The sequence below is a fragment of the Arvicola amphibius genome, chromosome 8 (genome assembly GCF_903992535.2).
Source record: "Arvicola amphibius chromosome 8, mArvAmp1.2, whole genome shotgun sequence".
In the NCBI taxonomy this organism is placed as follows: Eukaryota; Metazoa; Chordata; class Mammalia; order Rodentia; family Cricetidae; genus Arvicola; species Arvicola amphibius.
The window spans coordinates 100,018,403-100,031,513 of record NC_052054.1 but is presented as its reverse complement, the minus strand read 5'-3'; the positions used below and the strand labels follow the sequence as shown (position 1 = coordinate 100,031,513).

The following is a 13,111-nucleotide window of genomic DNA, read 5'->3' as shown; positions in this document are numbered from 1 at the left end:
CCTATGCTAGGGTGTACTTGGAAAACAAAAAACTGTTCAATGTAGGCCATAACAAATGGAGGCTGTCACAGGAAGGGTGCAGGGTGTCTTCTGGAAGGAGGAAGCAGGGCAAGTGTGCTGTGCAGATAGGCTCCATTACTAGGTTTGTCCAACATCATTTTTGTGCGTCAACATTGAAGACAGATGTCAGAAGAGCACACGTGACCCTTTACCTCTATATCCCAGCTAAAGGGGAAACAGACAGATAGCCTTTCCTCCAATACGTTTATACGAACAGCTGAGCCCAGTGACCCCCTACAACAATGGTTCTCTATTCTATAGCCCCACAGATGACTCCTAACAACTTCTGTACCCCTTTCTGGCTTGAACATGTCATGTGTTCTGTTTGGTGTCATGGCTTTTCAGTGTCCCTCTACTATTTAGGATTCTGAGTACCTTCTGTTTCTCAGTTATAGTTCCAGTGTCCCACTGGACAATGTCCAACTTTCCCAAAGGCTGGAGTCTGTTGAGTTAATCAAGGCAACACGGAAAGTGACATGTAAGGTAAAGGAATGTCCCTTTAGAACCCCTGGACAGGAGCTCCTGTTAGCTGGCTGATTGTGGCTGAAGAGGATGCCTCTGAGAAAGGTGGGGTTAGTGTCCACATCAGTACATGTTTGTGGGGTTCTTCTATTTCCTATGCCTGATGCTGGGAAGGCTCAGCTTCTTGCTTTTGGTTTCTTGTTCTCTCATATGTCAATTGGCCCCCACTGCCAGGAGAGGCTTTCCTGTTTCCTCTCCAAGTTGGGTACAGGTTGTTCACTGGTGTCACCTGGTCAGGTTTGTAGCCTTGGCAGCAGTGGATAGGCAGGCAGGAACTCTAGAACAGGGAGCAGGGAGACTCTCAAGGGGCCACAGCTTGGCTAGGCTTCCCTCCAGAGGGTGTTTATGAGGGGTGTTGCCATGGCAACAGGGGCCACTCAGAACCGTGTCAATGATGCAGAAGAGGCCCATGGCCTTCAGTGGGTGGGCTGCTCTGCTCAGCTCTGACGCAGGCGCTGGAGCAACTAGTCTTCGTGAGCCATAGTTACAGACAGGGATAATCTCTCTCCCTCTTTAAAATTTAGCTCTGCTTCTTTGTGGTCACAGAGACCGGATCTTAATGCAGAGCTGGCTTTGTGAAGCAAACCTGGCCTCTGGTAATATGACAAGAGAAGCCAGCAGGGAGGCAGGCAGCAGCTCGCCAACGTGTCAGTTTCTGTTGTCCAGAGGCCTCTTGGACATCAGTTCTCTGTTTTATTAAGGGATGAAAACACACATACTACCAGATTCAGAACAGCAGGATTAAAACACCAGACTAGTGTTCAGAGCCAGAACCCCACTGGCAAGCGCAAGGTATTTAAAAACTATTGGATATTCTCACAGGTATACCACCCACAGAAGTCAAGTTCTCATATTCAAAAGAGAGTAACACCCCGCGAGGACAACACTGCCTGCACAAAGATCAAGTGATCGTGTAGACCAAGCATTGCTGCAAGAACTGCTTTCAACAACGGGACTTTTCCATTGAAAGAGGAAGGCACATTTATGAGCACAACTTCCCACTTTTTGAAACAAGGTTGTGGTGAGGTGGATCTGGAGGCAGCAGGAGAAAGGGGTGTTTCCCTGCCAAGCTGAGCACTGCACTCATCCCTTAGCCTTCTTCCTCGGGAAGGTTTCTTCCCTTACCATGCCTTACATGAAGCACATTAATGTGGGCACAGCACTCATGTCAGGAGCCAAAACCCAGTCAGATACACTGCTGCCACTCCAATCCCCAGGAGTCAAGAGTAGCTAGCTGGGCAGCCCTGTTTTGTCCCTTGAAAAGTGGGAATGAGCACAAAGTCTGCTGAAAACACAATTCTAGAATGAGTAAGTACTCCTGTCACACCTTCAGAGCATTGGTACTTTAAGATGGTGGCTTAAAGTGAGCACTGAGCCCAGCCATGGTCTCTACTGTGTCAAGAAGGGAATGGATGGCCCTCAGGGAGCAAGCTTCTCACACAGCAAGGCAGAAACGCTGGTGCCAGATAGCACAGAGAGCATCATTGTCTTCCTGGGTGTCCCAGGAAAACATTGTATAAACATTTCAATCAACTGTCATTTGCTATCACAAATCAATCACGTAACAAACCCCAGTGAGATTACCCAGCTTCTAAAGTCATCTTCAAGAATATGTCACACGTGAATGGGTGTTCCTGTCTTCAAACCTCCTACTACACCATTCAGGTAGTGACATAATGAAATTAATAAGCCTAGGTTGGCATTAGAGAGATGGATATGAAAGTGTTTTTGACACTTGGGAGTGTAGACGCTTGGCAGAAGCCTGTCTCACCCTCAGCAAATGTCGTTCCTGTGTAAATGACGGGATGCCTGGAGCCCTCAAATTCTAACATATTCTGCTGGGCAGAAAGGCTGTGGGTTAAGGGACTTGGGGCTGGGAAACTGATATTAGTGTGACTGACAGGCAGGAGGGGCCTGGCTGAGCCTGTGCTGGGCATGTGTTCTGCAGAAAATTCCTTGGGAGACCAGCTCGATCTTGGACCTCTCAACTTGCAGCAAGGATCAAGGTGTGGGCAGGAGCCACCTGTCTTCCCTCTATCCTAGAAATATATGACATCAGGACCTCTGATTTATTGTGGGGCTCTCTAGACTCCTTTAGACTGGAGATCCCTCTGCACACGCAGTCATCTTTCAGGACAGTCTCGTCCCTGATCCTTTCCCACCTTCCTTAGGCAACCCATGGGAGGCTTGGACCCTGATGACAGGCAGAGGACAAGAGATGGTACGCCATCGTCTCAATGCTTTCCCCTTTTCAGTTTCCTGTGGTCAAATCAACATCTAAAAATATTAAATAGAAAATTCTAGAAACAAACAATTTCTAAGTTTTAAGCTGCATACCATTTTTTAGCATCATAAAACCTTGTCCTAGCCCACTCCATCCCACCGAGGATGGGCGCCCATCCTACTGCACACATAATGTACTGGTTAGTAGCCACCTTGATTCTCAGTTTGGCTGTTGCTCACAGGATTCTGTACTGCCCAGTTTCAGGCACCTACTTAGTCTTCTGGAATGCATCTTACCCCAGATCTGAGAAAAGATGTAATTTATATGCCCTAAAATCCAAACTTTTAAATTGAACAGCTGAGTAGTTTACAGAACTCTATAACAATCACTACAACCTAACTTGGTGACATTTTCATTATCCCTATACATACATAAATGCTGTACGCATTGACAGTTGATCCCATTTCCCAAGCTGCAGGTCTTGAAAACCACTAACTTAATTCATGTCTCTTAAGACAGCAGTTCTCTTCCTATGGATTGTGATACCTTTGGGAATTGAATGACCCTTTCACAGGGGTCACATATCAGATATTTGCATTATGATTTACAATAGTAGCAAAATTACTGCTACGAAGAGGCAATGAAATAATTTTATGGTTTAGGGGTTACCACAATATGAGTAACTGTATTAAAGGGTTATGGCATTAGTAAGATTAAGAACCGCTGGTCTATGGCTTTGCCTATCCTGGTCACCTTCTGTGAGTGAAGCATAGCAGGGTCCATCCATGACTGGTTTACTTTCCTGACTGTCATCTGTCACCACAGGATAAACCCTGGGGATGTTCCGTCCACCATTTGGCTGCTATGAGCAGTCAGATGAGGTCTGTGGTCTCCTGGAGGACAGCTACTGAGCTGTTTGCAACACATTCATCTGAGTTGATGCTGAAGCTACCCAACTAATACATCTGATGGGAATATACTAAATAACCTAACTTTTCCCATGACTTCTGCCTGTAGATGGAGCTGAGAGACTCTGGACAAGCTGCGAGCGCAGAGAACTCTATAGGCTGCCTGGTCCCAAGCTGCTTCTGGATGGTGTAACTCCTACATTTAAGTGACTGCAGGTGCCAGGTGACTTGAAAAATAAGCTTCACGGACTCGATGTCATTGTAAAGTTGTAGGCCTCAGGTTAGGGTTTGCTTAAAGATCTACTTGGCTAATGACCCTAGAAAACCCCTGAAAGACCTGCCTATGTGGATTGTTCCAGGTAATGATGCAGAGGCTTCTTGCAAGGATGTTCCAGAGGTTGAGGAAAACAGCAAGGTGTATGATACCTAGCTCCAGGAGAGGGGCCCGAGGACAGCTGGGCAGACTCACCTTGCTGAGGTGCAGCTGCTGCTGCTGGAACTGTTGCTTGTGCTTCTCCAGGAACTGCTGGTGCTGCTGCTGGATCACCAGGTGCTGCAGGGCCTGTGCATTCTGTGGCAGGGGTGCTGACTGTGTGCGCCCCAGGGGGCGGTGCTGCCGCAGTTTGTGAATGGATGGGGACACCCTGTCCGCACCAACCAGGGACTGTGTGTGGAGGGGCAGCGCCCCCAGGCCTGAAAGATACCAGTCTGAAGATAATATGGAGGAAAAAAAAAACAGCAGAGGGGAAGAGGAAGAAGAGAGGGGAGAGACGCTGTTGAGTAACCAGTGGAGAAAACAACACGCCTGCCAGCCCAGGCGCCTTCTATGAAACACAATGGTCTACAAACAGGTCCAATTCCGGCTAGAGGACATAAGCCTGGAGCCTGGGCTTGTGGGGCGGTGGGGGGGTTGGGGGGGGGGGAGCAGAGTGTAATTTAAAAGCAAGGCCCCCTGAAGATCCCATTGATAAAGTCTCTCCAGGAGCTCTGCCCAAGGAGCACTCCAGAAGTGTGGCAACAGCCTAGGATCAGCCTGCCACACCTGTCACGTGTGGTCCAGAGATGGTTGTTCTAGCCCCTTCCCAATACCCAACTACCAGAGAGAACAGTTTGTGGCCAACCTGCCGAAACTCAGAGACAAACTGATAGCAAGACCCTGTCCCCATCAGACACCCAGGCACTGTCAAGACAATGAGTTTCAATGGATTCTACCATAGAAGACTTCACTTTGTATCAAACACAGAGTGGTATTGGGAAAGGAAAGGAGGGCAGCGCAGGGAAGGAGGCAAATCTTCTAGGGGCATGAGAATGGGCTGCATAGAGAGCAGGCAAGTGCAATGACACAAACAGCATGCTGAGGACAGTGGACAGACGTGAGCTCAGAGCGGTACATACTTCCTCAGGTCAGTCTCCCCAAGAGGAGGAGCATGGTGCAAGGCTGGAGTCTGTGCTAAGAGCTGACCCTTTTGCCAGTGGGCACTGTTCTTAGACAGTGCTCTGAGAGGAGCAGCTATGGCCACATAAGTAGTGGGACGCTGTAGTACTACTTTGGCTCGAATGTTCACAGGCTTGAACCCTATACACAGTATCATATATCACTGTTGTAGACAATGGGGAACTTGGGCCTCTAAGGACAACTATGGCTGAACAGAAGAAACCCTGTTCAGGAGGCTCCTTTCCCCAGGAGAACATAAGAAACCAGCGCGACACAGCATCAGGACCACGGAGGAAGGGGGCACTAGGAAGAGTGGGTGGAACTGCTGGGCGAAGAGTTTGGAGGCTGAAAGTGAATCCAGCACAGGCCTGACACCCAGCACTTAGGAGACTAAGGCAGGAGAACCAGAGTTTGAGGGCAACAAAGCAAGATTTAGTATCAAAACAGTAACAAAGGACTAAATACCAAAACCACAAATCCAACCCAAAAGGAACAGTCTTGATCAACCAGGAGACCAACACTGACCAGGATGCTGGGTGTCAGATGCTGCCTATGGGAGCTGAGCCTTTCCATTTCACCACTCTGTGCTAGCATCTCACTCACAGACGGGAAGATGAAGCCCACAGTGAGCGGCTTCCCAGAAAACAGACAGGAAGGGGCCTGAGCATAATGAGCAACCCATGGTCACCGGCACACTGCTCTCCAGAGCTGCGGCAGGGGTGTCCATCTGTCTCAGAAGATACCAGAAGCCAGAAATGCTGTTCCTGTCCAGATCACTGGCTTGGGAGAGCCAATGCACACTGGAGATGAAAAAGCACAAGGCAAGAACACAATACCAAGCGCCACAGACTGACTCATACCAGCAGGAGGGGGGGTACTCCAAAACACTAGCCAAAGGCTGGCCCTCGGGAACACTGGAACACGTACAGGCCAGTCCTAGGGTTGCTCTGGCTGTGATTCTGAGAGAAGCCATGGCTGTGAGGAAGTCACCTACAGACCTAAGGATGGTACAGAACTGGGCAAGGCCACTAATAGGTAGGGTTATGTGTCTCATGGGGAACATTCCACATTCGTAACCTTTGAAACACAGCACATTCACTAGGCAAATTGTACACATTTCCTATCTTTAACTCATATTTTTCTAAAGGTATTTATCCTTAAGACAGAGAAGAATCAGGGGTCTTCCTGGTCAATTCTGAACTTCATGCACTTGCTTCCTTGAGCTGCAGGGAAATCATCTGAGAGAGAGTAGGAGGCTAAACAGAGGGGCACTGGCATTGACTTCTACTCCTTGGTCAGCTTTCTTAGCATGAAGGACACAGTTCCCTGCCAGAGCTGAGATAGCTATCATATAATAGGGACTCAGAGAGTTACTACTGTTGTGTGGGCTTGGGAGTTCTTTCTAGCCTTCTCTATAAGCTACATGAGGCCAAGGAGCAGTCTCCTAACTAACTGCCAGAGACCTGGTTGTGGTTCTTACCTGTGACAAGGGGTGTCTGGGTGGGTGCCTGCTCTAGCAGGACCATATGCTGCAGGAGGGGGTTGTGAGCGGCTCCACCATCCCGCTCCAAGGGTGAGGTGCTCAGGTACGGGGTCAGGTGCGTGCCAGGAAACAAGGAGATCCGCTGCTGGAGGGCTGGGAGAGCAAGCCTCTCAGCATCCTGCTGGCCTGCTGCACCCTGAAAGGTACAACCCGGATATTCTTCAGGCTGTGGAGACTGAGGCAGACATCCACCCCATGTCATACAGAACCCTGGAGGCCAACTTACAGCGGCAGGGCCAGTGGCAGGAAGCCCCAAGGTGATGTTGGGTAAGGATGGCGATGTGTAGAGAGGAAGTGGGGCGACTGAGCCTTCTCGAGTCACAAGTCTGTGTGCCAAGCTCGTCTGTAGACAGAAGACATTGTGACTGTGAGAGTCTGCCACAGATGTTTCAACATAAGCAGCACATCTAGGATGTGGGGCGGGGGAGACGGGGACGGATGGACAGATGACATTTACAGTATAAGGTCCTGACATGTAGGTACCTGGTGCAAACACAGGCTGCACAGACGGTGGCCTCCAGCATGCCACAGGTATAAAATCAGTGTTTCCATTCCTGAGTTTTCCCCCTCCAAAAGGGCTCTCACTACCTTGTTTGTTTTTATTCAATTTGCCTACTTACAAAAAACTATGGGTAGGAGATTTAGGACAATGCATTTAAAAATATTTTTGTAGTTTTATTTTTTCTAAGAATGACATCAAAAGCAGAAACCAAGGACAAAGTTACTGATGAGCAGGAAAAACCCTGTTCTTATTTAAGAGTTAGATAATGGTGACTACAGGATCTACAATGTACAGAAAAGACAAAAGACTAAAATAAAAAAGAACTTGTCAACCAGAGACCAATTAACATGAGAGCAGAACTCAATAATGACAATGACAAAAAGCTTAACTTTATCAGTGACCGAAAAACGTATTTACGGAGTCATCTAAATGGCAGACTTTCTAAAAGCTCAGAAAAGCTGAAACACATGGACGTGGGATTATAAATGGCTATACTTTCTGCAGCCTGATTTTGCAATCTGTGTTTGGAAGCCATAAAAGGTGAGTTGTTCTTGATTGTGAGGCTCCACTCTGGGGATGCAATGGTTAAGAAACAGTCCTAAGGAAATGGCTCCCAAACACAGGGAAGACAGCTACCAAGCAGTCACATGATGGCAGCAATATGTTATAGTTAAAATAAAGTCAAAGTTAAAAGACAGAGGGATTTGTGCATGTCAGCACATAGAAATCAGGAACTAGCCTGAAAATTCTAATGGATGTTCCTTCTATTTATTGGTGATTATTGCTCTGTCATTATTGTTAGTGTTAAGTGATAGAGGTAGGCTTAGGGCTGCTAGGTTTGTTGTTAAGAGTTAGTACTGGCCTGGGGGTTACGGACAGAGCTAAATTTAGGGTTAGGATTGTGGATAGGTTTAGGTTACAACTTGGTATAAAGTTAGTGTAGGAGCTACAGTTAGAACTAGAGGTTAGGTAGTTTTAGACCTAGTTTAGAGTTAGGGCTGGAGGCAGGATTACACTTTCATTTAGGGCTAGTATATGAGCTAGGATTAAGTTTAGGGTGAGAGCTAGGGTTTGGGTTAGTATTTCATGTTAGGTCTACAGTTATAGCCAGTGTTAGGCTTAGGGTTAGGGGTAGGCTAGGCTAAGATTGGAATTAGGGCTATGTTTAGATATAAGACCAGGGTTACAGTCAGTATTTGTGTTAGGTATAGAACTTTATTGTAGTGTTGGGTTTAGGCTTAGATTTTAGGTTTAGTGTATGGTGAAGATTTTGGATACAGTTAGGGTTAGGTTATGGTTAGTGTTGGGGTGAACACAGAGTGTTATGGATTGTAGTTAGTAAGGTTTTATACTATTTCTGCCTTAGTTTGGGGGTGCGACAGGTCCTGCTGTCTGGAGTGCCCTATCAATCTTTGCAGGTAAATGGATAGGACCTGCTCAGAAGGACAATGTTTTATCTCCACCATCCCTACATGCTGGGCACCTCAAGGCACAGCAAATGAGACTACAGGATGCCAGTTCCTGGCTTGAGGCAGGTATAGACAGGCATTATGTGATGTTTACTACGAATAAACAATCTTGTTATCTCTTAGATCTTTTAGTGTACTATATAATTGAGATTGAGAAACAGTCTTAGCACAATAAAATTTCACTTCCAGGACAGAAAAAAGTATATAGCTGAAAGTTATTGATGAAATATGGTCACGTGTCTGCATCCCAGGCCTGAAAGCAATTTCTACCTCCCTGCAATGGGACATATGGCTACTTTCCTAGTGCTCATGTCAGAGACCCTGACTTTCATGATGCCTTGGGGAGCCACCTGCCAGCTGTGCACTAGACTGAGTGCTTCAGGGCTGTGACAGGAGGCAGGAGGGTAGAGCAAGGGCTCTAGCTACCATGAAGTTTGCTAACAAAGTTTATGCATACACAATGTAACTAATCATCAAAGGGTGTGTGTGCGTGTGGGCGCATACTATGCATGTGTCAAAAATAAAAGTACTTTCAAATCTCACTTGAGGGAAGATGTTTTAGCTGTCATGAAAAGCAGGGCTGTGTTTCAGTGTAACAAGCTGAGAAGAAATCAACAGCCCTTCTAATGTTTACAAAGGTATAATTTCTTTTAGCACTCAAGATGGCTGCTTTGTGGAACTAAATGCTTGGTTCTGTTTACTTGCTCACACAAAACATGGGTATGTGTGGGGTCTTCTGTTTTCAGGCAGAGCACATTGGGGGCTTGCAGGAAGATTCCTTCAGAGCTCCATCCACTATAAGATGGGCTTTTTAGTTTCCTGGGAGTTCTGGGGTTCCTTTGTGAATCAGGGCTAGTGGACAGAACCTATGCATACCTTGCAGGAGTGTGAGCACACGCAGTTTGTAATGGGGACACAGTTGAGGTTCTCAAAGGACCCCACACACGAGGAACCCTCAGTTACAGCTCCTCCAATTCTAACATCTGATCCTGTACTCAAATGCCAGTTCTGCCTGTGAGAAAGGCAGTGATGAGAAACACTGGCCACCTTACTGTTCTTGGGGATGCTCTGTATGCTCTCTACTGATTTGTGGGGGCTCAACTGACATATTTAGGCTTTATAAAGATCAACACCCAACTTAAACTGGAGCAGGGGTGCGCCACCTAAACGAGGAGCTGTTACACTACTGTGATGCATCTAATTGCCCACATCATATATGTATATGGGTCCATGACCAACAAGAGGGAAGCAGAGTTAACGTCTGAAGGTGGGAAGCAGTTTTGTGCTTGTGCTCTGAGGCTAATCACAGGTAGGTCTCAGTCATGATCTCAGTCCTACGGAAGGACTGTTGAAATGCCTAGCAACCCAAGGAAGTACTGAACTAGAAGACTAAAGAATATAAGTGATGAAAGAAACACAAGTATAAAGTAAAAGGAACCTAGGCACAACCGAGTGAACCTTACTTCTTGCAGTGACCTTTATTTCTAACTTTCTAGACATAAAGGGACTAGAAACCCGAAATGAAAATGCTAAGCACTGTGCCTATGTATCTCACCTGAGGCTAACAGCTCTTTGGAAGGGCAAGATTCATTCCTAAATGACAAAGTCTGTAAAGCACATAATAACAGACTCCTGTAAGCTGGGAGCTCCTAAGAAACTTCCCAGTCAGTACACTCACACAGAACACAGCAGCTCTGGCTCAATCCAAGAGTCTGATTCAGGGTTTTCTGCTCCACCCTGGCCTGTAGCAGCACCACTACAGTCTGAGTTCTTCTGTGTTTCCCCCACAGCCTGGCCAGAGCCTGCCTTCCTCACTTATGGGAAACTAGAAAGCAGCCTTCTCGGCTGCTGAATCCTGGGCCAGGCATGTGGGTCAGGGACGATTGTGGAGTGATGGGAAGTATGTAGTAAGTGCAGATGCGGGACCTACTGTTTTAGAAAGCCACTTTGGAAACCACTGTCTTTCCATTTGTGATCCTTTCCACCAGTAATGTTTGTTTCTCTAACACTTGGTTTGCTGTTATAATTTGTATATTTCTGAAATATGTCTTTTTCACTCTACAACCATGCTCACACGCCTGTTGCTTGCCCCATGTGCCTCAGCACACAGTGTGTATGGCGGCACTGCTTCTGTGACATTCCTGGGGAAAGATCAGGGAAAAGGCAGGGTGGAAGCTCTCAATATGGTAGGAACTCAGGCCCTCACGTTTCAGGAAGACCATGATGAGGAGAATGGGGAAGTAACTCCTGGAAAGCCCAGGGTACTCCCAGGCTTTGCTCCTCACTGAATAGTCATGCACAAGGCAGGTACTGGTGGGGATGTTTGGCCTATGTGAGTCTGTGACTGACCCACCTCAGCTGGAGCGCTGGGCACGGTGGGTGCGATGCCATTTTCAGTGCTGACGTTGCCAGAGCTGCTATTGGGAGAGCTGGGACCGGAGCCAGGGGCGCTGCTGCACGCGGAGTCTGTAGGTGAGAGACAGCAAGTTGGGGTTGGGCACTGGATAGACATAAAGTGCCCTACTGCTTCCCAGCCTACTGGCAGGCAGAACAGGGCAGGATTTCAAAGCAGGGATGGTAACACGATTCTGTCGGTCTTGGCTTTGCTGCTGACCTCCCATGAGCCTCCCAAAGCTGAAGCTCTGTGGATGCATGGCTGAGCTCTTCACAATATACACATTACCCATTCCACAGCTCTTTTGAATTTCAAGATGGCTTGAAACATCAGAAAGGCAAGCCCTTAAAACACTTAGTAATATTCAGACAAAAGATCAGTGAACACAAAGGCCCAGCGGTTTTTTTTTTTTTAAACAGCAAAAGGTCAAATTCATTGTCTCTATAAAAACAATTTCAAACTAAACCAACCTACTGTGACTGCTCAGTTTACATGCAATCTTCTTACTTTACTATCAACTACCTAGCTGTCAGGAAACACAGGCAGTGGCTTCTGCAGCTCCCCAATGCAGTTTGAAATCACATAGCAGCCTCAACAGATATTTGCATGTCTTGGGCTTGCCTCTGATCATCACTCTTCTGCCTATGGGCTGGATGCTGCTATCTCCAACCTCATCGTGTGGCTGGCTACTCTCTATGTTCAGGGGCATATACTGAGATTTTGATGTCTGGCTCAGGGACATTTTGACAATGGCATCATCTGGTTAACAGTTCTCAAAAACACACAAACTGCTTTCCTGAAAAGTTCAGGTATCAGTCCATCATCAACAGCACTTCTGAGATCAGTCTAGCCCCAAACTTGGACACAGTGGGACTCTGAAGGGGCTCAGAGATACCCTTCCGTAACAGAGCACAGCCACTCACTCACCCAGCTAACAGGGCTATTGCAGAGCTGATTCTGAAACTTGTCTTTCAGAATAGCCTTGCAAGACAGAAGGAACAAAGATGCTCACACCCCTCTAGAGCTAGCAGGAAGTTGGCTTGAGTTCTAAACAGGGCACCCTTTCACCCGACTTACAAGAGGAAGCTGTGCGTAGTGACTTCACTTGCCCTGGACTTAAGTACACTAGGGCAAAGATATCCTCACATTAATCTTGGCAGATGGGGAAGGCTTGGTCCTCTGTGGACTGGGTCATCCACCAGTAACTGAAGCCACTTCTCACCATCTAGCAGCTGCCTACACCCTACCTCCTCTCAAGAATCCTGTATCCAGTGCTTGTGGTAAGAATCATGCCACAGACATTGATCGTGAGCACAGGACTCAGTCTATCCTTTCTCTGTACCTCTCCTCCAAATGCCAGCTAGTTCACTCTGGTGTGACTGTGTTTCCCTGGATTTTACCAGCTGGGAGTTCAAGCATCTACCTGGGATGAAGAGGTACTTCCAGGTTACTTTCTAACACAGGGCTTTGCTTGAGGCGTTCACCCGCTACCCTTGGGCAGGGAGGCCCTCAGTGTGAGCCCTGATCCAGGTAGCACCGCTGTTTCTTTATGCTCTTCTTTATTCCAGCCGGGAAGAGCGGCATACGAACCTGTGTTCCCTGGCCGATATCAGGGACCTCCATGTAGGGTGTGTAGGCCTCTCCTTCTTAAGGACCTTTGCTGTTCCCTAGCCAGAGTCCCTTTCTGTCTGTTGCCTGAGAATAGCCCTAATTGGAGCACCTTTCTTGTCGCAGCTGCCCAGGTGGTTATAGTAACCCAGGCAGCACAGTCTGTTTCCCAGTTTTACTTATTCATCAGGCTGTAGCTCAGATGCCATCTTCTTCTCCACAGCTTTCCATACCCAGCATAGCTTCTATTGACCTTGTCCTCGTCTTGAGGGCAGACTCTCAAATAACATAGTTCAGCAATGACCTGTGCTGTCATGCTGGCCTCCCCAGGCCATCTCCTTTGGCTCGTGCCTCACATGGACAGCAAGATCCCACAGGTCACGCACCTCTTCTCACTGGGTCTGTGCTCAGCCTGGTCTCAACTGACTCTCAATAAGCATTAAGC

General features: G+C 47.4%; 1 protein-coding gene across 8 annotated transcripts in view; it reads right to left on the bottom strand.

Moving 5' to 3' along the window:
- The window catches only part of Hdac4 (histone deacetylase 4), a 262,695-nt gene that overhangs the window by 50,042 nt on the left and 199,542 nt on the right, over positions 1–13,111 (bottom strand). For 5 of the 8 annotated variants that reach the window (XM_038339151.1, XM_038339150.1, XM_038339154.1 and 2 more), the window contains 4 exons: positions 11,017–11,129; positions 6,919–7,035; positions 6,630–6,828; positions 4,184–4,422 (listed from right to left, as the gene is read on the bottom strand). In XM_038339151.1, the coding sequence (XP_038195079.1) occupies positions 4,184–4,422; positions 6,630–6,828; positions 6,919–7,035; positions 11,017–11,129 (668 nt within the window). The remainder of the gene's footprint in view (positions 1–4,183; positions 4,423–6,629; positions 6,829–6,918; positions 7,036–11,016; positions 11,130–13,111) is intronic. The other 3 variants (XM_038339153.1, XM_038339157.1, XM_038339156.1) reach the window with 1 other exon arrangement.